This window comes from Gallinula chloropus (assembly GCF_964237585.1).
Source record: "Gallinula chloropus genome assembly, chromosome: 14".
In the NCBI taxonomy this organism is placed as follows: Eukaryota; Metazoa; Chordata; class Aves; order Gruiformes; family Rallidae; genus Gallinula; species Gallinula chloropus.
In genome coordinates, this window is record NC_140099.1 from 5862226 (window position 1) to 5888575 (window position 26350).

Genomic DNA, 26350 nt, shown 5'->3' on the forward strand with positions numbered 1-26350 from the left:
AAGTTTATTCCACAATATATTCTCCCAGTTTGTTTTACAAATGCAAGCTCTCTAAAATAAAGTAGAAACACAAACTGTGAGAGTCACCAACAGGAAAACATAAAGCTCAAAGGTATAAGGACAAGAGGTGACATAGCTGTAATGGGAATGCCCACCATCTGTCTTTCTTGACCTCACATCTCTCATATGTGCTGCCCCTGTCCTCAAGTTGAGGAGACGTGTATCTAGCCTCCTTTGCTCCCTGTTTGCTCCTAGCCATGTGGACTTTAGTTCTAGTTTTTAAAAGGACCGGGGATTGTTACTAGAGTCTGGGATGACTACCCTGCTTCATGGAAGTAGCTGGTCATGTTGCAGAAGTGCCACTTGTGGCAGTTCAAGAAGTTCCCCAGAATCAGTGCTCAATCACTGCACTTCAAATTGCCATAGTAATAAAGAAATAAAATGGTGGTGAGCACAGTGAAACAGATAAAAGAGTATGCTTTAGTGATTCTGATCAGCACAAGTACTGCTTTTCATAAACCTTTGATTTCCACATTTGCATGAAACTATAACCAAAGAACATTTCTTACAGGTCATTCCCATTTTTAAAGAGTGAGTGAAGATTATTTGCAGTTGACTTGCATAGTTCTTTATATCCCGAGATTTAAACTGTTCCTGGGTCACCGTCATTATTAAGGTTTCAGAAATACTGCAGTAAAACATAGAACTGTATGTAAATCATCACTAATTAATTAATTGAATGCCAGTTGTATATGGCTTTTCAGTAACAGGCACATTTCTCTGTACTAGTTCTGTCTTCAGAATAGATGACAGGTTAGAAGATGTTACTAAGTTACTTGAATCTTTCTGTGTATTGTTTTTTTGCAATGGGAAGATGAGGAAGAGATGACCACCGCTCTGGGAATCAGCTTGCAGTTGAGTCTATCAAACTTGAGAGGAAAAAGTGAAATTAAGAAAGTAGCAGAACCTGGAGCTAGTTGCATCTGTCACTTTGAACTGATTTTTTGGGGGGGTGGGGAGAAAGGAGAGGATGAAAAGCCCTGAGGATCTTTGTGAGGAGGGTCTGTGAGAAAGTCTTAGGAGAAAAATCTAAAGATTGTTACTAAGCCTTGGCTTCTATTAGCCCCCTGCTGCTGTTCTTCATCAAGTTGTTTTAATGGCTTTCAAAGCAAGTGAGTGGAAAATGGTTTCTCTGGAACTTTAAGGTGACTGAACTGAAAACTGTCATTGCTTTATAAGTAAAACACATCAAAGATTGATGGAAGAATTGCTTGTTAAACACATTGTAGATTTTAATTTAAAAAAATGGGAGATATCATAAAAGAGACATCAGATCATCCTAACTACTTAAAGGTGAAAGTTTAATAGCTTGTCATCTGCTCAGGAACCTGTGTTAAGTGTCTCTTTCATAGCTTTTGTGACCCTCTGTGTGGGTGTGCATGTGTGTAATATAACTTTTTATCCAAGAGTGGGGTTTTTTTCCTAATGGACTGAGGGAAAAGTTTTACAAGTGTAAAAATTGAGGTGATGCTTACAGTACTTTTTAATTTTCTTTCCCCTGTGTTTAGGGATGCCTTCTTCTGGTATTTTTAATTACTTAGTGCTTAAAATCCTTATGCTTTCCGAAATAACTATTTTTAGTTTGTGTTGCAGTGAATATGATACATCCTAAGTGTTCAGTGAGTGCATTTGTAAATCCCCTAGTAATTGTATGATTGTTTCTTTTGGTTCTCTCATTTTCATCTCCTCTCCCAACATTCTTTTCCCTCCATAGTCCTCACAGTCAGTAAATAGTATGTTTTTAGAGTTGTGTAGTAGATCTAATTAATAAAAGGCGGGGGGGGGGGAGAATGTGTGCCTAGAAAACGACATTTCCACTGAGACTTTGCATGTCATTCTCTAAAGCCCAATGCTTCTCCTGTATGTCATGCTGCTTATGATCAAGGTGCATATTTAGTAAGCAAATACAAACAACTGTTTAAAAAGACTAGAGGAGTTTCACAGCAATCTGGCAAAGTTATTCACAGTCCATCTTAAGATTTCAGAAATGTTCCATGTCGTAGCTTCAGTTTTAATTCACAAGTTCTTCCTGGAGACAAACAGCTACATCGATGCAGGATTCAGACTCTGGATCTGATTTGTAATGTAGAAAATTCATTTTCCCAAGAGCCTAACACATGATGACCACAATTACAGGATTTTCTGCACATGATATGCCTAGAAATGGTATATATCATCAAAAAGCATAACAGTATTTGAGTGATTCTGTAAAGTTTTCATGATGTGCAAGAACATTTAATTTAGGGTTATTGACACTGTGGTCAACTGCATAGAATTTCATAACTCAGTTTTACTGTTTGAAGGATTCCTTTCAATTTGTCATTTTAGCAGATGTTTTAATTAGTTGAAATAGTTATCTGTGAACTAGGAATGGATGTAGCACTTTGTTTTGGTTCAGAAAAAGGTTCTAGAATATAAATGGGTTAGGCCAGACTCTAAGATCCTTAGCAGGTATTTTTATAAACCTTTGAAATTCACACCTTGCTGAATAAAATAATTTTGATCCTTTCATTGATGAGGCCAAGTCTCACTTGCATAATTTCTACGTAATCCTAGTTCAGACAAAGCCTAAAGCAAATTGACAAACAGATTATTGGCGTTTTTCTTAGAAAGTAAGGTGATTGGAGTGGCAGCAGTTCAGTGCTTTTTGACAGAAATGATATGTTCTGACAAACTGAACTGCAAGGTATGGAAAAAATGGGGGAAATTGGTAAATTTGTTTATTGAGTGTAACATTGTAAATAATTAAAAAATATTTAAGGTATGAACCTGTTATCTTGAGCTGTGAAATAATCACTGCTCATTTCATTTAGCTTCATTTAGGCTTTAAGACCTACCTTTGCTATTATTTGGCCACTGAAGCTTGTTGAGCTTTTGAAGCAGCAGGATTAGAAGAAAAGTTGGCTAACAAATGTTTTGGCAAATCTGTTTTAGAATTTCATATGTATGCCTATGCTTAGCGCTCTGCTTTCAGTGTTGTAACATTTCTGATGGACATAGGTAGGCTGTTCCTGACCTACTTTGTGAGCTAGGCTTGTGTTACTTTTTAGAGCGATGTTTCCATAGCACTGTAGTCTGTATGGCCTAAAATTTGATCCGAAACTCATCTGATTCATACCGCTCAGATACCTTAAAGAATAATGTGAGATCACTGGCCTCCTGTGCAGTGAAACCAGTCAGTAATCATTAGTACAGAAATGATGACTATAGTCCTTTACGGGATAGCTGCTCCAAATTTGATACCTGATGGTCTCCCTGATTGTTTCTGTAAACCATCCTTTTTGCCTTGTTGAGGAGAGATGGTTGATCTGTCACCTGTCAGTCTGGAGAACCCTGCTTCTTTTTATCTCCTTCCTCTTTGATCTGTCTAGGAGTTAAAACCTCTTGGCAGACCTCTCACAATACTCAAGGGAAATGTGTGAGCCTCCCCTAGAGCATTATGGTACATTTCATAGAGAAAGATTAATTTGTAAAAGTAATAATATAAATGTCAAGATTTAAATGTAAGAATTATGTTGGGGGGGGATGGGGGGGTGGGGGGAAGCAGAGATTTAATCACACCCAGGGGGTGAAAGCAAGAGAGTCAGGGAAACTATTTCACTAAACGGAAAAACTGTTGGAATATTTGCTTTTGAAGTATTTCTCAAAAACCCCCACACGAATGCCAGTTGGCATTGTGTCCTTCCTCCCGCCTGTACATTCTTCTGCTGCCTTATGGTAGAGCAGTGGCGTACCTTCCAGTACTGCGGCATGTGGGATGACAAACCACACCTAACAGTTGTGCCTTGGGGAAGAGGATGAAAGGGAAAAGAAACAGCTTTCTGCAGTGCTGTTTTGTGTACTTTTCAGTCAGAAAAGTGTATCTTGCTCTCTTGCAAGGGAAACTGTGTAATCATCTGTAGTACTTGTGGAAATCAATCCTCAGTTCTGGGATCAGCCCCGCTGAATCTCTGGAGCAAATGTATGAATTTCATTATTCATCTAAGATTTTAGGCTTTTCTCTGTATGCTGGGTTCAGGATGAAGTCTTGGAGCTTAAGGTGTCCCAGTATTCTGTTGAAGAAGCTGACAGAAATGTAGTTTAACATGCACAAAGCATTCAGTACTGCTGAGGGGACATGCTAAAAATCCCTGGACCTTGCCTGTGAGAACACTTGTGTTTCTATGAGACCTGCTGTGCAGGAGGCGTCCTTCCCTGCTTGTACCTCACCATGGAGACACCGTGGTGCTGCATCTGGCTTTGTTCCCAAGTTTGTTGAAACTTCGGATCTCCCAAGTGCTGCCTGTTAACCTTGGTCAGTCTTGTTAATGCTGGTTTTTATTGGCATGTACCAAACTGGTGTGTGATGCAAGCTGTACAGTTCCTTGAGCTACATTGTTCCTGCATTGATTTGATTTCTATATCAAATACACTTTGTCTTTTGTAAGTTATAAATAAATGGATTTGTTAATTCCTTTTAAAAATCATACTTATGTGATCCACACTATTGATTCACAGGTGCATTTGCAAAACCATGTAACTTGAAGTTATGCATAATGGATTGCTTTCTGTGTTTTTTAAATTCAATTTTAATGGTAGAACAGTCTATGCACAGAGTTTTCTTACTGTGTTCTGCTTCAGGTGACACAGTAGATTTTGTTTTGGAAATTAGAACAGCGTTCCTCAATGGCACAGCTTTTGAATGCAGCTTTATTATCTATCTAAAAATGGAGTGGTCCAGTACTGTGGTAGAAGAGGGATAGGGTTGGCTCTTTGTCAACCAGAGAAGATTTTAATCAAACCCTGTAAAAGTTGCAATGGAATTTGTTAGAATGAATAAAGAGGTAATGAGAAATATTAGACAATTGATGGTGCTGATTAGCATTTGGCTGAAACACCAATGGCAATTTAACCTGTGGTTTTATGGTGTTGTCAGTGTTGTTTTCCTGAATGGCATAGTGAAATTAATGATGAAAGGACAGTTTCTTTCCTTCCTCTTCTGGATGAGGGTCATGACCTAGGGTAGCAAAGAAGACAAAATTATGCTTGTAGGCGTAGTGGTTGCCTTGGGACTGATGATTTTAATTCATCATCATCTTCTACTTACTGTAGTTGTGTTTGCTTCTCTCCCTGCTGTGCCTACGGAGATGAGACGAGAGCACTAAACCCCAGCAAGGTGGGGTGGAGGTCTTTCAAAGTCAGAGACTCTGTACAAAGTTGTCTTAAGCAGCCCCAAATTCTTTGGGGTGTTATACCAGCAGAAAGCAGTGTTTGTCCAGTATGTATTATTTGGAGAGTCCCCTTCCTAAGGAGTCAAAAGGGTATTTTGACTAATGAGAGCACAGGATGAGTACAGGAAGTTAAAAAATATAGAGTGAAATTTCTCATCTACTGTGGGGTCTCAGACTCACAATGGGTACTTTATATCCTATCTCATGCTCTCTTGAAACAGTTACTACAGACATAATTGGTATAGGTATGTTATGAGGAGGGCAGAGTTATTTCCCTTGCCACGCTGAAATTTCAGAGTCAGGCCCATTATCTTGGCAATTCAGCGGTCAAAAGAAGCAGTTGCCAATGGGCCAGAAAAGATTAAAACAGGGTTCCTGGAGACATTTTTCATTCGTTTGATCTCTTTAAAATTTCAAAACAAAGTTTATGTTTATTATAGCTAGCTATATCTCAGTAAAATTTAGCAGTTTGGAAAATGTCTTTAGTGACCTAGGAGCATAAGTGCCATTTTCCAAAGGAATTTTCAGAAATCAATCTCACTGAGTTTCACTGAAGGTCCATCAGGAAGCAGAACAGAAATAGTTTTGTAACCTTAGAACAAATATTGCAGTTCAAATCCCACCACAGTATGTGAAACTATTCAGTGAAGGTGTTTAAATGTTATTGGTGCATTCTGGCATTTGCCTGAAGTGACAGTGGTTCAGCGTAAAGTCTAATTTGAAGTTTCCAACTTTCCAGTGAGTGCCTTAAAAGTGAAGGTTGAATGCTGCAAAGTGCTTTTTAAAATCTTGTCTTTTGGGGTTGTTAATTACTGGAAATTGGAGCAGGGATATGAACCCATGTTTCATGCTCCCCAGATTAGTTACTGAACGACAAATGCCATCTTTGTTTGTTTGTTTCTAACACTATGAATATATAACTTATACAAATAAGGAAAACTCTAGAAAAAGAAATGAAACACAGAGCACCTGGGCGTTCTCAGCATCTCTCTGTTTGAGGTATTTCCTTGGCTTTTAATCTCTGATTTGGAGCCAGAAGATGTGCCTCCTGGATCTGTGGTTTTCAGCTTCTTAGATTGTTCAGAAAATTTTGTTTTTCTTTTCCCTTGATGTTTACTGGATGCATAACGTGTACAATAAACTAAAAAAGTAATGAAAAAGCCACTTCCATGCTCCTTTTGCACAGGGATGTGCTTTTAATGTTACTATCACTTTTGCATGTCCTTATACAGAATTCAGAAGACAAAGATGATTTCTCATCATGATTTACCAGTTGCTTCTATTTTCTGATCCTCTTCAGAGATAGATTTATTAATCCCACTGAATGTCCTAGAGTCTAGTATGTCTTTAATTATTTGGCAGATCAGAATTGTAGCACGTGAGACCTGACACTACAGGTACAGTTGTCCCCCCTTTTGTGTGCCACGTAACTTTCTGCAGTGGCAACGTGGCTGGCAAGGGAGGGAGAAGCTTTTCATCTGTGCTGAATTGGTTGAACCGGGTGGTGTCTTTAGTGTGGCTCAGTGTGTGGTTGCAGAGATGTTTGTGCTGCTCTCATGCAGGAGGCCATGCAGAAAGCAGGGAAAGGGAGGGTGATACTATTCTGATGGAAATGCTGATTTAGGTCAGATTAAGCAGAAGGTATGGCTAAAGCAATCTCATTGGTTTTATTTTCCTGAGTTTGCTGTTTGTTGCTTTGACAGTAGTTTTGCAAATAAATTGTTACTGCAAATTGTGTGGGGAATTTTTTATTTACAGTAAAGGAAAACACAGGGAAAAGATTACAAAAACAGCCTTTGCTTAGCAGGTTTTCAGCAAGTATGGATATAAGTGGCTGTGAGAGATGTGTAATACATCTGTTTGAAAGTACAGTACTTAGTTCCATAAAAGTATTTTGCTGTCACATCAGCTGAATGCAGGGTTTGTCCTGGTATTATCTCTGTTAAACCACCTTTCAGGATTAGGAATATATTCCTTAACCATGTCCAGTCAGTTTCAGATGCACGTTCCTTTTATCCCTGCAAAACAAGAAAGTGTGTTGCAGAATTCCAAGGGAAACCATAGTTTAATGGAACCACGTGCAGCAAAATTTAGTTATGTGAAAGGAATTTAAGTAAAGGACAGACCAGTTGAATACTTGCTTTAAATTTTGTCATTTATATACAGTAACACGAGAGTCTGAAAACTCCACCTATTAGCAATCGTTCCTTTGAATAGAGCTGGAGTTAACTTAGTACTAGGAAAGCCCCATCTGTATCTCAATGTATAACCTTAAATTCTGTGCTGACCTGGCAGTAAAATTATGTGGGAAAAGTCATAAATTTGACCTTTGTGGATATCATGTTTCCGAATGCAAGCACCATATCCTTATTCTTTGTAGTATAGATTTCAGTATCCTACTACGTATTTGCCTTGGAACAAAGCGTGTTTGATATGTATATGTAATTGTGCTTAATAATAATGTATATTAAAAACAGAAAAACAAGGAGAGAAAGGAGATTTGACTTAATTTAGTGTACTTATATATGCTTAATTCTCGTGTTTTATAAATTTCATTCAAAGGTAAGTGATCGTACTGATAGCTGAATGCCAAGCTAAACTGCAACAACTCCATTGTTGAAAAGTACACACAGAAAACAAACTGTGACCTGAAAAGTAAACTTCCAGAGGATTATACGAGAAAGTTTACTTACACATCAAGTATCTTAGTTGTAATTGTTCTGGCAGTTGATGTACATAAAATGAACAAAGTGGCTTGGCCCAGCATTGCATTAACAGTTGAATAAATTAATGCATTCTTCATTGTTTATTTTACCTCCTAAAGTGTTAAAAAATTGCACCTTTGAACAGTAAACTCTATTGCCATAACCATCTGTTTGCAGTTTCATTACAAACTCCTACCAGAATAACCCTCACTTTGAAGAGAAAATTGATACGGGTTGTAAAAATTACAGTCTATGACCTTAGGTTTTATGTCTTTTGAGGTATCCCTGGTGTGGTCTCCACTCACATGCATTATTATTCCTTCAAGAAGTATCTTTATGTCTTCCAGCTAATTTCAGATAAGATGTCAAGTCGATGCCTCAAAGAGTTTGCTATCACAAAGAGCTGAGCACCTCTGTCTCTAGTTCAAGATCCTTAAACATAAAGCGAGCGTAGTGGGGACCGCAGCAACTTTCCCCTGCTCTGCCCAGAACTGCTGTGTCAGCTGGAGCTGGCATGTTGTTCTTCAGTGTATAGGAGTATTTATCCCCATGAACTTTGCTAGATTAGTGTTACTTACAAAATTGTTCATATTGTCACTTAAACCCAATTAGCAGCAGTGGTGTTTGTGCTTCAGGTAGAAAGTTCATCTTTACTGTTGAGAAAAATCACCAGTTTGTGTGGTTTTGGATGCAGATTCCACAAAGGTAGTAAACCCAATCATTTCTACGTGAAACATTTGAATATGGATAAGTTTAAAACTGCAAAATGCTATTATTTGTAATCATGGTGCTTTTGAAATAAACATTCTGGATAGTTTAGTAATGAAGTGGCTTTGTTTAAAAAACAAACACCCCCCTTCCTCTTGAGCTTAAACAGTGGCTTGTTTAAAAAACAGTAAAATTCCATAACACTTAAACTCTTTTGAAGTAGTCCTTCAACATCAGCAAGTAATTCTGCAAATTGTTTTTGAAGATGAGGCTTCATTTACTCCAGCGTGTGCAGTCTGATGGAGTGGATTAGTGGGTGGGGATTGAAATTGCAATTTAGGCTTTTTTGTGTGCATGTGTCTTTCTCTAGAGCACTCCTTATCAGATACATCTCTATCTTCTTGGAGTAATTTTGAATAAACCAAGGCTGTTTGGTTTAATAGTCACTGGTGAAAACTTCGTGTGTTTATAATGCCATTATATTAATCTTAGCTACTAAAAATCAATTTTTTTAAAATCAGGTTTTATTGCAGAGTGTTTTAATCAGATGGGTTCCCAGAACCAGCTTGCTGTGTGGTTACACCAATGCCAATGGTGGAGTAGAGGCAGAGCAGAGACATTGAGCAGCTGGGGTAGGAAAAGGGGCAGCCAGCGTTTCAACTGACTTACACTGTTACAGGGCTGCACCCGAGGACTGAGTGAGTCTAATAGCATTTAAATTAGTAGTTGTGTAATATGATAGCCAAGAATAAGACAGTTCCCTAAAACCAATGTTATACATCCAAAAGGAAAAAAGGAGGCCAGGCACTCAACTAATGCAAATGATTTTATTGATTTTATTGTATTTTTTTAAATAGAGTTGCATGGTTTTATGCCAGCTGAAAGTGCTGCCTTTCATTTTGAAAGATATGTAATACTTTCTATGAAATCTGTAATTATATAAAAAGAAGACAGCTTTCTCCTGGCTTACCACAAATCAAACTTTTAAAGGAGGCAAAAAAACGCCTGTGATAAGTCATCATTTCAAAAGATTTCATATGCAAAATAGTCTGCTCAGGACGGGGTTTTTCTTGTAGATGATAAAGTTGAATGTTAATTATCCTTGAATTTTTGACTGTTCCTTTGCAGTTTTTTTGTGGATGAAGATTCTTACATACACCATAGCATCTCTCTAGCTTCTATAAACAAAAAACCACCTCACTTTGATTTTAATCTAATAAAAATATTCAACAGGAAGCAATGAAACTTTAAAGCGTATGGAATGGGTAATTTATTTTTATTTTGAAAACCTTGCAGTTCCAAATTTGCTTTAGCAATCTTTTTCTGATTTCTGTTCTTCGTTCAGGCTTCACAGTATCTTGTTGACTACTAATGCTCTGTTTCTTTAAAAAAATCCCAAACTGTGGAATTTTGGGCATCAAAGCTGGTGGTTTATTTCTCACTGTATTTACAAAATTTTTGTTTGTGTCATAGTTTGAACATTCTATGAAAAATATTCAGACAGTGCAAGGTAATTTTATTAGTGATTGCATGATAGGAAAGTGAAAAGCAAACAGTATTCAGTCTTTTGAGTTTGGCCTGGAAGTACAGCTTCTCTGGGTACATCATTGTGGACACTGAAATACTATGTATTGATTATATATAACAAAGAGTTATAGCGTTAATAATTCAGCTGGCAAGAAATGGTTTATATTAGATTATACATCCTCATATGTTTCCACTGAAAACTGCTACAGATGTGACATCAGATTCCATTAAGCCGAAAAAAGAAATGTAACAAGGAAATCTCAACTGATAGGAGCACTTCAGTACTTGAGGGAAAAGTTCATTTACAAAGGGTTAAGGGCTTATACTTTTAGCATCTGGTGTCTCCTGTCTTGCTGGATTTACCATAGGGTCAACTCCCTTTAGCCCAAGAGCTGTGATTCAAGGAGAAGTAGCAGCTAATTCAGGGCATGTTTTCCCATTGTTGGAGCATATATTTTATAAAGCAAAAAAGGAATGAATTACTGAGTTACTTTCATTGGAAATTTAGCTCTTGGCAGCTTTCATTGGTCATGAAAAGGTGAATATGATTGAAAAGCATTAAGCTAAGACCACTTACGGAAATAAAAGGTGGTGGGAGGCTGCAGGAGCTGGCTGCATCAGTGCAGATTTTTGTCTGTCTTCCATGAGTCAGTTACTTGATTCCCCAGCGTGCTACTCATCTGGATTAACCTGATGAAAACCCATCTAATAGAGTGACAACTTTGGCATTCTTTTTCCATGAGGTTCTGGGGAACAAGGAGACACCTCAATGAGAGAATGTGTAGTGATAGACATGTTGCTATGCATATTGATACTACTCTTTATAAGATACTCTTTATAAGATACTACTCTTTATAAGAGATTGGTTGAATGCAAAAATTAGGGCAGTAGAAAAACAGGTTTTATGCATGCTTTTAAAGAAAAAAAATAGCCTCATACAGTTTACAAAAGTTTTTGAGGAAAAAAGAGCAAATTCTGATTATTCCTTTAGGGAGTTTTACAGGTTTGTTACATGTAAATCATTAATCAGGGACCACACACTTGCTGGGTGCTGCTGACTCTGGTTTAAGACCGTTATCTGACAATTAATTCTCTTAGCTGTTTTTCTTAACTGTTGTTATTTTATTGCATGAAGAATGGTCATAATCTGTTTGCATTAAGGCCATGAATTGCTTTTGTGTCTTAGGAGCACGGAAACAGGGAGCAGTGAGGACAGAGTTATGTTAGAAAAGCTTCAACTTCTCAAGTTGGATTTTTTCACAAACATGGAACACTTACTTCTTGGCTGACTGCTTTAAACCCAGTCCAACTGGTAGAGGCTAGGGGAACATGACTGCTGTTTGTTTTTTAGCCCTCAGAAATTGTGCCTGTAACTTATCTATACCATAATGTATTTTCTTTTTTCCTTAACTGCCTCAGTTTGTTTACACCAACTTTTGTCTGGGTTGTAACTGAATTGTAAGATCACTGAACAGGAACTGTTCCCACTACATACGTTTAGTGCCTATCACAATGGCTCGCCAGACCTCATGTTGTCTCTCCTGTAATGTAAACACTAAGAAGTTAATCATTGTCATGGCCAGTTTGGGTTTTTTTTTTTCCTCTTTTAGTGGCATATATTAAGTTTGTGTGGACATGTCCCCGTTCCCCCCCAACGTTTAAAGTGACCTGTCTGCTTAGCCTGTTACCAGTCTCCTCAAAAATTTTAAATATGAGGTATGAACCCTTTTTGCTGAAGTGATTTTGATGTGATTTTACAGTTCTTGGCAACTTGGTCTGCCCAAGCAGAAGTTTTCTGAGGAAAAACATGAGAGATGACATTGGCCAGTGTCTTCAATTCAGTAGCTTTTAAAATTGTTAAATTCTATTTAAGGCAAATAAAAAAGGAGAAGCTGTAAGCAGATTTTGGATGAGTATCATTTCTGCTTCAGTCACTTGTCTGTCCAGAGCTTATTACAAGAAGACTGGCTGTCACTTAAATCAGTGCAAATTCAACATAAATTTTGATTAGTTGAATGGTTTGAATGCAGTAAAACCGCATCAAATCTGTGACTGTAAACCTTCGTGTTGAGGATTTACTTTAGACACCCATGTGTAATGTTGTGTTACAATTATGACACGGATTTAAAGGAAGAATTTAAAGAGGTTTAGTGGGTGTTCTTGCACCTGTTACACTAACATGTCTTCAGTTTCCTCTTCAGAATAAAACTTGTAATAAAATCTAAGTAGTACAAATCTTTAATTACGTGAGTATAAAACTTATGTTTACTGCACGTAGGTGTTTCAGGAACTATCAATTCTCTTATACACCGAACAAGCAAGGCAAACTTCTCTGTGCTGCTGCTGGACTTCAGCACTGGTTCCTTGAAAGTGCCCAGATAAGCCTTAACTTTTCTCCACAGGTAGTCAGCTATGAGATTGTCCTTCTGCACCATGAGAAATAGTGAACAGTTTCACATTCGCCATCTCCACGTTACCCGTGATTTTTATAAACTTCTGCCATGTCAGCCCTCAGTGAGTCACTGTACTTACGTTACCTTTAGCTGCATGGCATGGTCTGCTGCACAGCCATCCCTTTCCCTTCCTCATCTCACAGAATGTTAGGGGTTGGAAGGGACCTTGAAAGATCATCGGGTCCGACCCCCTGCCAGAGCAGGATTAACTAGATTAGGTCATACAGAAAATTTCCCATTGTTCAAATGAAAAGAAATACAAAAAATAACAAAATAAACCATATGAAATATCACTGATTTCTTTCATTTTTAGTAACTTAAGATATTTATATTTTCTTTCAGCACAGAAGTGCAGCATTTTGTCACTGAACCTTACATTGAGGGGTCAGTTTGGAGTGGTTTGGGCCCAACCATTGTGATTGACTTAAATACATATGCAGAGCAATAACATCACTGTGTATCTGAGCCAAATTCATTGTTCAGTTAATACTTTACAGCAATTGGAAACACAAAACTCAGTAGAAAGATACAGGTTGTCTTATTAGTAACTGGGATACCACAGCTCTGATTCATTGCCATTATTTATAAACAAATCCCATTCTTTGGGAGCATCCTTGAGGAAAGGTCTACATCTGTCTCTCTAAAATGGGGTTAAAGTCCTTATGTACACAGAAAATACTGGGAGTTGCAGCAGGGCTGTATGCCACTGTTAGGGACCACAGTTAAACTGAGGGGGGGGAGCTTGGGGGTTTTTTTGAAGGAAGGCGCAGGATGGTACCAGTGTAATGCTGAGCTGAGTGTTGGTACCTATGTAGACATGTTTACCTGACGTACGAGCTGGTTCAAGAGCTTCTCAGGTGGCAGACTTATGTATGGGTGCTGCCCTCAAGGAAAAGAGGGAGGAAGGCATTCAAGTTGCCCCAAATGAAGACCAGAGGGAAACTCCCAGGTGACTTGTGTCAGAGCACATCCAGGGTCTGTCACATGTGGGGCACACCCAGTATCACCATAAGATCAATGCCAATTCATGTTTCTTCCTACATCGTTAACACAGCATATCCTTTTTATCATCTTTATGGGCTAATCTTATGGGCTAACCTTTCTATTCAGCAGAAGTCATCCTTTTTGTAGGTATCCTCACAGCAATTTGACCATGTTGTTCAGATGTTGCTTAAGGTGGTGGAGGAAAGCAGAGGGCAGCGATATCCCTGGTGCAGTGATTCTTAAGGCATTTTAGCCAGAGACAGAGTGTAGGTGGGAAAAGGAATGGTATTTTGATTATAGGTTGCAGACAATTCCAACTTAGCCATAACAGATAGTGTGAACTGCCTCCTGCCTGTAATTATGGCAATGAGCATGTGCAGGGAGTCATAGGAAAATGATTTCAAGGATGGAAGGAAGACGGGGAATGTGGAGATCAAATATGGGTGGCATCATAAACAGCACTCTGCTGATAGGAGTCACATTTGCTGAACTTGCATCCGCTGTCAGCACGTGTCTACCAGAAAAGTCTTTGCAGTGCATGGTTGTCCTGGAATCACTTAACCAAAAAGGATCAAGTTCTTGTGCAGACTGCTAGACTGGTAGTGTAGTGTTGTAATTCTAAGTTGTCAATGCCAGTATTAAATCAGTTTTACAGAATGAGATGAGCAGGACTGGTGACTTGCTATTGAACATTCAAGTAATCTAGAAATGGCTAAGTGTGCTTGCTTTTTGGGGCTCAGGGGAAGACTGTGTTTAATTTGAATGCCTTTTTGAGGGATTTTGAGAGTCTTCAGCTGCATTTGTCAGAGGCTTGGAAGAGTATTCTGGGGAAGCGTCGCTGTATGCTTCCTCTGTTGTTAAATTTTCCTTGAGCTGTTAAGAGACAGGGTACTAGACAAGATGGACATCTCATCTGACCTGATACGGCTTTCTTATGCAATTTGTGCTTATGTAAGTAATCTGTCTTCTGTGTAATATGAAACGAAGTTGTCTCACATGCTGCCTCTCCTGGAATACAGCTTTATTAATTTACACATACTATATGCGCTAGTTCAGCATTGCAACATCACGGAACCTGATCACTGAGCACAGAACTAGAGTGTGATTACTTTGTGATTAAAGATTTACCAAATCAATGATGTGTTATACAAGGTTGTTGCAGTATCAGAACTGTATTCTGAACAGATAAAAGCTAATATAAAATACTTTTGACACATTTGTCTTTACGAAACATCATAGGAAAAGTTTCCTATTTGAATACTAACCTTAAAAATCTTTATCAAATGTAGTAATATGTTCCTTTCTCCTTCCTGTAGTCAGTATTTAGGTCTCCCAGCCATCATTTATTCTTACTTCTCTCACTTCATTGAGAGATACTTTGATTGCTCCTCATAAGACATCGGTGAATGGACTGTTTTATAATAATACAAATATATATGTTTATTAAATTAAGAGTGTTAAAGGTTGAGAGAGCTTTTGTATTTCACAAAGTTATTTCTCTTTTTTTGGGACTGATGTTGACCATTTGATACCTGTGCTTCTTTCCAACTACCTGTAACTGTAATGATAGGAGAGCATTGTCAAAGACCAGGATATATGGAATGGAGCAGTTTAAGAAATAATCATGGCTATTTGGCTTTTAAAAGCACAAATCTTGATCAGTTTTAGCAATTAATATTTTTGTCTTAAAGATAAGATAGAGATATTTCAGCTTGATATAGTTGGTTAGAAACTGGTTGGAATTAATGTTCTGTAAAGTATGTAAAGCAGCATAAGAACCATTGGTAACTGTTTACATGCTATTAATAATTAGCAACCTTCATAGTAGTCTGTTAGGAAAGAGCCACGCTTTGGGTACAACAGAAACTCAACTCCATACGGTTGGGTTCAAATTACATTTGACTTGGACAATAGGGCATGAATGAGGCTCATTTGAGTTTCTGCCACTGTAAACAATGAGATGTTGGAATGTTTCATTTGTTTATTGATTTATTTATTTGGACAGGTGCAGGTTGATCATATGAAGTAGTTTTCTATTCAAATATAGGCAGAAAATAGTTTAACAAACATAGTCCAGTCAGAGGGTATGATGGTAACATCTTGAATGGACAGTCTCAAATTAACTTAGCCTGTGGCTGGTTTTGAATTTGGGTCTTAAACTAATCAAAACATGTTCTAGAGAGAGTGGTCTATGTGCTGTCCAGCCTCTTAGAAAATACAGATTTTATGTTACGATTCATTTCTTTTTAGGTACTTAGTGCCTTCTTTTACTTTCTGGTAAAAATTATGTGCACGTCTGTGAGGTAGATTCTGTTAACGCTAATGGAGCTCATCCTTAAGAAGAGGTCATTCAGATCTGATGGATCCCATCTGGATGAGAATGATTCTCTAGGGTGTAATTTTCCTCAGCTATTTGAAACCCTTTCCTAAGTGCTCCAAAGCAATCAGGTTCTATAATTTGCAAAATGATGGCAGGAGAAAAGAGCCAAGAAGATTGTTGCTAGGATCATACGTTAGGAAGTAGTATCACAGGACTAATAGCCTAATTAATCCAAGGAGAGCCTGGACTTAGGTTTTTTTGTCTTCTCCATCAGCTGTGGACACTACAAAGGGAGAATAGATTCCGGTAGTACATCTTAGCATTTAGAGCATGGGAAGGTTGAAACTAGAGAAACAGTAGGAAGGTACATGCAGAAGACATTATCCTTGGTCCACAGTTTCCCAACTCATGTCAAATGGAAAATTGCACAGCAATCTGCAAACGAGAAAATCCCATAAGTATGTGTCTTACAGGTAGAAATAAACCTGTAAAATGATTGAGTGGACCTTACACATTTAATATTTTGAATTATCTTACCACACAGCATAGCCTGTGCTCATCAGTTCAGGTGTTGCAACTGTGTGTTGAGTCATGGTCCTTTCAGAGCTGTTTCTCTGTCTCTTATCAGGTGGAATGAATTGGATATACACTCAGCTTGATACACAACAGCTTTCATATTTCAGTTCCCCCTGAGAATTTGCTGTCTTTATTTCTCTTTCTACATTATATTGCGTTTAAACAATGACAGGGCTTCTTTTCTAATGCATGCCTTTAATTCCTGTCAATGCTAACAGAAGGTATGCACAGACACCATTGGAAGAGTAGAGTTTCTCTTGAGGTGAACAACTGTTTATAATTAGAGTTATGGGAATGAAGGAAAACCCAGCTAGTAAGCAAGCAGTCCCTCTTCCAAAAAGCTTGGTAAACTCATAAAGCTCAGGAGCTTAATCTCTGAACCAGAGTGCTTGTTATCTAATCCCCACCAGCTGTTGTGTACTCGGTAGCCATGACATCTGTAATAGAGCTGAAGGGCCTGGCTACGTTGGTTGGCACCTTTACCCACCAACTGAACTTGATTCTTCTTTCATTGCTCACATTTACCTGCTTTAAATCATTAACCAGTTGTTGAGGGTTTGATCATCCATTTAACCATACTTTATAATAGAGAACTTGTGCTGCCTTTCACATTAAGCATATTTTAAGTATGTTGGTTTTCAGCAGGTCTAGCTTTTGCCCTGCCACTAAGAGAAAGTTATCAACCAAAAGAATTTCCTATGGTTGCATAATGATTCCTTATATAGACTTAAAACTGACCTAGAACTTAAATCTCTTGAGTTGCATTTCAGCAGAAAAATAACATCACGATTTGAATAAGCAGGGTAAAGAATGATGTACATGTCTGTCTTAACTGATGTGTATGAATAAGTGATTATAAAAGAATATGAATGTAAGCAAGTGCATACACATTCATTATTACTGTGGAAGAATGCCTGTTTTCAGGGGTTGGTTTCAGCTGTGCTGAAGTGCATGTTCTTTTTAGGATAGCAATGGACAGATACTGGCCCAACTTGAAAAAATAATCCATTTTGTGTCTCCCAGTCATTGGGCGAGTACTGCGGCTTCAAGCCTCTGGTTAGAGAGGATCCTCACCCCAACAAGCAGTGCAGAGTAACAGCTGTTGTGTAGTACAGATTGTGATCTCTTTATGCTAAGCATATCGTGGACAAAACTACTATTTTGGGCGTGTAAGGGGTTAGAGGGAAGGATGTCTTCTTGTTCCTGGTTCCAAAATGAGTTTAGTTAGGAGGTAAGTGCTGTGATATCCTAAGATAAGACTATTTCTGGGCATTGAGGAACTTAGATCTGTGGGTTATTTCACTGGTTAAAACTTAGCTTATAGTTTCGTAGCACCTGAATGACTAGATTGGGCACCTGGAGTGGATAACTGTAGCCAAAATTGGGCCTGAAGACCACCATAGTATTAAATTAGCTGCCAGCATAACATTATGGATCGAAGATTTTGATCTGTCCTAAGACAGTTCTTAGCATCTACAATACTTACTGTTAAAATCCAGAATAATGATCTCATAAAGAAAACCAGGTGTATAAAGTTTTCAAAGAAATCCTGTTGAAATTTTGTTAAATTTCATTATGGTCAGTTTGCAATGGGAATTAATTTTACTGATTGTTGTAATTTTTTTCCTCCCCCAGAATGGCACTAAGAAGTTCTGGGATTTTATGAGGACACATGACAGGTAACAGATGGAATTACATTATGTTCTTTTGTCCTTATATTGTATTTCATAGTGCATTTTCTTCCATTGATCAAACCTTATTGATGTGGAGTCACTTCTTTTTCCTCGAGTTTCCTCTTCAGTTCTCACTTCTTGTATAATATTTCAGTTCCCTACAACTTTAGACTGATTTAGCAGACATTGTAAAATTTCCTTATGGTTTATTATGTTTTCAGTATGTTTTGTCTGTTCTTGACTTTTCAAATATTAGAGTTTTGGCACATGATGTATTGTATATGGAATCATAAAATCATAGAATATACTGAGTTGGAAAGGACCCATAAGGTCCACACAAGACCAATCAATGATTCCATGGAAGAGGGAATTGAAAGTTTGGATTGTATGAAATTTTCTTTTTTTCAGTTTGAATGTATCACCTGAAGGAAGGAATCTGCCCCCTACATACTTAACCCTGTTATTTGTTCCATTTAATGGTCTAATCCCAAGGATGTGACCATACTCTCTCACCTCTGAATAAACAATCCCAGGTATTGTCCTAATATAAAGACTGTTAAAAGCAATCTAAAGCTATGGTCATACTGTTTGATTTTTTTCACTGGAATTACTTGGAATAAGGTAGAGACTTTTCTATGCTTGAGCAAATCCTCATGTTATGCTAACTTTTACATTTTAATCCTTTCCATCACTAATATGTAATTTTTCAGGCAGAGCCTAATTCAAGTAACTTTACAAATGCCTGAAACCTTTTCTAGCCCTCTATTCTGTACACCAAAACATGCTCCTAAGCACATGGAAAGAAATGGATTGCCTTGAGTGTGTCCAGAGAAGGGCAACCAGGCTGGGGAAGGCACTGGAGGACAAGTCGTATGAGAAGCAGCTGAGGGAGCTGGGAGTATTTAGTCTGGAGAGGAGGAGGCTGAGGGGAGACTTATCACTGCCTACAATTACCTGAAATGAGGTTGTAGAGAGATGGGTGTTGGTCTCTTCAGTCAGGGGACAGGTGATAGGACAAGGGGAAATGGCACTAAGATGTGCCAGGGCAGGGTCAGATTAGATGTTAGGAAAAAAAAAAAATATCACTGAAAGAGTTGTCAGGACATGGAACAGGCTGCCCAGGGAGGGGGTTGAGTCACATCCCTGGATGGGTTTAAAAAAAGGGCAGATGATGTACTTAGGGATATGGTTCAGCACAGGACAGGAACAGTTGGACTCGATGATCTTAAAGGTCTTTTCCAACCTTGTAATTCTGTGATTCTGTAATTTTGTTCTGGCTTTCCAATTGTTTTTCTCATATCAGGGCACTTAACTCCTGATTTGAAAGATCAGTTTCTGCAAAATTATAACAAATATGGTACATATGAAACAGACCCAGTCACAGAATAATTAAATACCAAAATAGTCTGTCTTTTTAAAAAATATAAATATTTAATCTAGTCACTGACAATTCAGTACTGGAAGATAAAAATAAAATAAAAATGCAAAGGCAGCAACTTTTCCCTAGGAGAAGCTTTTCTAAATCAATTAAATGTAAAAATACAGCAAAACGCTAATGGCAAAAGGAATTGTGACTTAAAACTGGCCCCATGTTGAGAGATGTATTCTTGTAGTGCCTGAAATAAGTAGGTAAAATCAATTGTATTTTTGAAATTCTTCTCTGCTGGAACACTCTAACTCCTTACGGTGAGTCTTTTTGTGTGTAGGTATCTGGGATGGAAGGAAAGCGATAGAAAGACTTTTTAACAGCACAAAGGTTACAAAGGTAAAAGTTCCAGGAAGTCTGGCAAAATATTAGATTGATTAAAAATGCCTGTACTGCTTGAGAATGAGGACAGAAGAGGGAGTGATATTTCAATACTGAACTTCACACTTGCTTTTGGAATTTGCCTGGAAGACAGTTCTGTCTTTGCACTTTATCTATCCATATGGGCATGTGCCTGGATTTATGATCGCAGATACAAAGGCTGAAATGATAATTGATTGCTGGAAATTTGATATACGCCCGATACTTTCAAGCAAGTGAATCCAGCCTCAAGTCACAGTGCTGAGAACTTGACTTCCAGATGAATAATTTGCATTACCATTTTTGTTTAAACTTTAGATTATCGCTCTGTGATAATGTGTGAATATATGCAACTAACTGAGTGGGGTAAATATTAAAGGATCAGCTTTCTGTGAACTTCTTGGAAACAGTATTTCTGAAGGACTTTTGTGGACATTTTTAAAATAGTTGAGAACATAACTATATAAAAAGGCTACAGCCACATGTCATGCCAGTCATCTCTGGTCACATAACATTTGTTAGCTTCAGTTGTACAACAGCTGCCATCCTAACTTATTAGTGACTACTGTTGAGCTGTAAAATGTCGAACACTCTTGCACAACTAAATCCAATGCAACTTCTGACACCGAAGCTAATGCAAACTTTCTGCATAGGAAATCCATGGTTTCACATAAATTCTGGTTGTGAATATGAAGCCAATTATTATCAGATAAATTAGTCAGGTTCTAAACTCCTTATAAATCATTAAAGCCCTGTATTTTACTCTATTTTAATAGAACAGCTGTGATGCTAGTTATATGGAAAAATTATGTTGTCTTTGTTGCTAAAGATTATAGAGGACTCTTCGGGGTTCATTACTCTTAATGGAGGATAAAAACCTGAAGAGGAGGAGGGGTTTCCGAGGCACATGTCTTGATGCTCTGGACTTCCTAGGGCATATGTCTTATTCAAGAACATTGTAGGGGTTTTTTTTCCATAATTAAGATCAATTTTCCATAATAAACTTTTAAAAGTATTCAAAACTTACTTCTCAAAATACAGTAACACACTTAAATGCTCCAAGTTTTTTTTATTTTATCTATTTATCTGTTTATCTAAACTGGACAGAGCATTGGAATGGCAGGTCTGTACACACATGTACGTATTATGTATTTATATATAATTGATATGTGGAATGACTTTAATGATTCTGAATTAAAAAAATATAGTGTGCTAATCATATAAAACCAGACACTGAACCTAACTCATGTCTTTATCTGTCATCCTCTTTCAGCAGCAGAAGTAAACAAGTGCTTAGTACTGACTTCCTTGCTGTATGACAGTGAACTGAGCATTTGTGTGCTGAGTTCCTTTGGGACCCAAGTGTTCTTTCTCGTTTTAAATGAGGTCAACGTAAGCCAATATTCAGTCAATTTGTATTAGAATATACACTCGATACAGGAAAATATTTAGCAAAAGAGATTAAGATGTTTTTGAATAAATTTATCCTTTCCAACTGTTCAGATGAACAGCTGATTAAATTATACAAAGGCAAAAAACCATGAGGACTGCAGTAGTCATTTCATTTGCCTTAAGTGTGAGTCACCTTTTAAAGTCTCACAATATATTGCAGTGGGACAAGATTGCTTAACCATAGGCAAGCTGGTGTAACACTAGTGCAAGGTGAAATGGCAGAATTTTTATTAGATGCTGCTTTTCCCCCCCTTTTATTTCTTCTTAGCTATTGCAGAGATGGAATTGAGTGTACAGTGTGTGGCTCCTGAGCTTTCTTAAGATCACAACCATGCAGAACTAAAGTATCAGTCCTGGAGTGACCTTTGCTTACGTAGTTTGTAGTTTATGCTGAACAAATAATTACTTACTCCAAATCCTTCCATGCCACTTAAAGACACACGAAAAAAGCAAAATTATTACTGATCACACAATAAACCATTAGCAAGGCAGACCTTCAAAACCTGTGCTGTCTAAAGTCAACTGAGTGTCAGTATAGACAAAAGAAGTGGCATATCATACCATATAGAGTTTTAAATTGTAACAGAAGGACACACAGACATACCCATAATGAATAGTTACTTCTTGGAACACTTTTCCCAAAGAGGCTGAGGAACCTCCATCCATGGAGAAATTCAAAGCTTGACTGGTTTTCTCTGAGAAATCAGACCTAACTTAGAAGTTTGCTTGATTTTGAGCAGGAGGTTGGATCAGATGATCTCAGAAATGTCTTATAACCTGAAGATTTCTGTGATTTTAGAAGGAGATTAAATACTCAATAAATGTTACAGTTTCCACCTGAAAACTGTCAAAATTGTAAACTTACCAAGACATGTCAACTTAAAGTAATGCTTTTACTATTTTTTTTTTGTCCTGTGAAGTTACTTTTAAGTTAATGTTTCTTTGAAACATGCAGATGAATATTAGCAGAAGTTATTGGGAGGTTTTACTACATCATTAGAAACAACAGTGAAGATTGCTAAAAATGAATGAATGAAAATAAAAATCTACAATTACCTCTTATTTAACAAGTTTATTGAGGTGGTGCTCCATAGATGCTGCATAATTATGGCTTGTGTTAGGCAGCGACACACAGCAAGAGATGCTTCTTGCTGTTATTTTATGTAGTTCTTTTCTAACTAGAGTTTTCTTTGAATATCCAGCTGATGTGTTTGTTCATTATTAAACATACCTTTATGAAAATGAGGCAGAGTATGAGCGATGAAAATTTATATGCAAAGTATATTTCAAGGTGCTTCTTGGACTTGGGGCTGTGGGAGTTAGTTAGCAATTTGTGGTGTTGTGATTTGCAGGGGAAGGTGTTATTAAGGGTTTTTTTTAAGGTCACTGATTTTAAAAGTAAAAAACTTGATCAGAAATTAAAATGTACCAAATATTGCAAAGTAATCATCAATGAATCCCTGTAACAAAAAATTAATCTCTAAAACGCAACTCACATTCTGGTTATATTCTCCCTCACCCTAATTTTACTATATTTAGTACAGTAAGAGCCTGAAATGTAATACTTAAGTTTTACATTCATCTACTTTATAAAGCAATAGACCGAGTTCGTTTCGGGTTTCAGCAGCTCCTCTTAAACAGATTCAAGGCTTTTAAAAAACATAATTTGGGAACAGATGAAGGTCAGCGTAGAGTCATGTGCTCGCTTTTGTGCTTTGAGTAATAATGTTGGAGCACAGGAACATAACTGTACCTTTTGCTAGTTTACAAGTAAAAGGGCAGCTTTCCAATTGCATTGTGAATGGATATAAAGCAAAATTATGGCTATTTCTCTATTTAGAAGAATGAAAAATTTACTACAATGTAAGCTACATTTAAAGGAAAACAAATTTGAGAGACTGACTTGCACTCAGGCTTGTTATGTGAGTTCCTCTCAAGCCTGAAACTATCATGTGACAAGGAAAAGGCATTTGGACTAAAAACCGTACAACTCTGTATGTGCATTGTACCCTTTTTATGCTGTTTTTTTACCTACAAAACATGGCACAGTGGCTCAGTAGTAGTTCCTGTCTTAAATGCATAATGGAAAAGACTTTGAAGTCTTTTGTTATCTAAGAAGAGGAGGAAATAAAATTCCTGCCTTCTAAGATTGGCTTGTTTTAAGTAAAGAGAGTAATTTCTTTCACATTGAAAACAAATTAATTCCTAATTGAATTTGTTTGCTCAGAAAAGAAGCTTTTTATTTTATCTATTACAAAAACAAGTGAAAAGTTATGTTTTCCATCAGGAGGGAGTTTGCAGGCTGAAGGGAACCAAGACAATCTGCACCTTGACGTGTTGTCTCCTGCGGATACCAGCACGGGGGATAAACAGAGAGAAGCCAGTTAAAAATGAACTCAGAACAGGAAGATTAATATAGTCAGCCAGGTACTCCATGCTCTGAGGTTACCTGGCCGATTGCTGGCTTCTGGGTGCCACTGAAGTCGGGGAGCATGGAACTCTGACGCTGAACAGCTGCGGTGGGACCCTGCTGCATCGTCAGCCCTGTCCGTGAGAGCCGGCCAGGTGATGGGTCGATGGAGCCAAGCGAGTGGCCTGGAGGAGCCAGGGATGCTATTCTGGCTCCGTGGCTGTAGCAGGCAGCTATGGAGACAGGGTGGAAGTCATGTGCCCTGACCACATTATAGGAGTGGATTAAGTTCCTTCTCCAATTTCATATGCCAGATCATTTGGGCTTTATGGAAACTTAATCCCGTATGTATTTTACTGGTTTATGTCCTAGTGTGTTATAAGACACCATGAAATTTAACTCAGATGCTTCCTTTGTGCAAGAATTATCACAGTAGCTTAAAAATGGGTAAAATACAGTTTTTTAACATCTTTATAGGTAAAAAAATAAAACCAAACCAAAACGTTTTTCTTGGGTGGTATGTGCCTTTCATGTGCAATGATATGCTGTTGTGCTGTAAACCTTGTCTGTCTTTGTAATGTCTCCTCCAGGGTGTCAATGGTGTGGAATTTTCATGCTTATCTTCAAAGATAGTGCAGAAGATAATGCACTGTTTAAAATACACTGGATGTAGTTCAACAAACAACAAAAATGATGAAAAGTTTAGGGAAATAATAGCTGAGAGAAGGTAATGACGGCTGGGCATGTTCGTGCAAAGGATAACACAACTGCAGAGAAAAATTACTACTTATCACAAAAATGTAAAGGAATATTATAAAGCAGTCTGGAATCATTTTCATTTCATCAGTAATCAATGATAGAACAAGCAATCGTGTCTCATGTGGAAAGTATGTTCTAAATTAAACCCTGAGAAACCATTTTTACCAATAGGCAATAAGACAATCTAGGAAGGTGTGTTTTGTAATCACTGTCATTGAAAACACTCACGTCTAGACTTGATATCTGTCTACCATGGATGCTATCAGGATAATGATATTTTTCCTGCTATTAGAAGGAAAAAATGTAGTAGCCTATGAGTTTCCTTCAACCCAAGTAATTACACGATTTCTTTGCATATGATATTTGCAAATAAAATGCACTTAAAGGTTCTGCTTTTTCGTATTTCATTTTTGGAGCTTTTTTAAGCAAAAACTTGACAGATCCTCTGCTTGTGTGCCAGGAATTCTGCAGGCATATTAACTGTCTTTTAAAATGTCTTATGTTGATACCTTAAGATCCAATCTAAATAAAAGCATAGCAACAAGGCAAAAATAAATGTATTTGATGCTGTAAAGTTATCAGAGAAAAACACAAAATCAAAAGCCAAATACTCAGATTTTCACTTTTTTAAAGATACACTTCACATAAACTGTACAGGCAAAATGGCAATAAAATACTCAGCAATACTGAGGGTATTGATTCATTGGGAAGTTAAAAGTTTGCCTAATTTTAAGTATGGTATCCATAAAAATTCATAAACTAGTTATGGCTGATTAGTCATAAATTTCTAAATACAGGTTTCTGTTAACCAAAATTGAAGCATCTTTGTTTTCCTACCTTAGGATTTTTTTTTTTTTTAGTATTTCCAGTAACACTGTGTATTATTGTGGGTATTTTTATTCTCTTGTAATCACTGAAATCAAGGAGAGTCTTCTCTCTGTTCCCAGGTGGTTTTCAATGAAACCTGTTCTGTCTGAAAATGAGTGCCCCAGTTTTACATGGTCTAGAGACAGTAGCATGGTCATGGCCTGCATTTCAGATTGGTAAAAATAATTTTAGGAAAGCTCAGAAATATTCTTTAATTTGAGTGCCTGTATTTTTTCAATTCTATCAGAAAATAGCTTTTGGAAAAGAGGAAACTGTTGCAACTATTATCCTCATAATAGGGAAATGAGGTCAGTTGTGAGCAACTGGCTTTCTCAATCTGTGTTTCTCACTAATGGTGGTGATACTATAAATCTATATCTGGCAAAAGATTGTGTTACTCCCTTCATATTTGGGCTTTAGTAGGGAAGAAATAAAGTTGTTGGTTTGTCCTTTACTTTTCCTAGGGCAGAACACTAAGGCTTTTTATTTTGTGAACTGTCCCTGAAACCTGATATTGTTTTAAAGCTTTGATTTTTGCTACTTCAGAATGCAGTCATACTTATGCCTTTGAGATGGATTATTTATTGCTCTTATTATGTGATAGCATTCATAAATGGCAGTTTCACAAATAATTAGGAATTGGAACAAAAGCCCATCAGGCTCTGACATCTGTTGCACATAATGCCCACAGAGCTTTATTTAATCAAATAACTTAGAATAAAACCTGAATTTATTTATTAAAATATTTTGGTGAAAGAATCCCATTGAGATGCAATGTGTCATTTCCAAGGGTATCCTGGGATACGGGCCAAGATATGACACTTAAAGAATGTTATTGAGAGCAACGTGCTTTGATGTCT

General features: G+C 37.4%; 1 protein-coding gene across 1 annotated transcript in view; it reads left to right on the plus strand.

The window, feature by feature from the left end:
* The window catches only part of NUDT14 (nudix hydrolase 14), a 59176-nt gene that overhangs the window by 10409 nt on the left and 22417 nt on the right, over positions 1 to 26350 (plus strand). The window contains exon 2 of the mRNA XM_084270654.1: positions 18179 to 18222. Coding sequence (XP_084126780.1) covers positions 18179 to 18222 — 44 coding nt within the window. The remainder of the gene's footprint in view (positions 1 to 18178; positions 18223 to 26350) is intronic.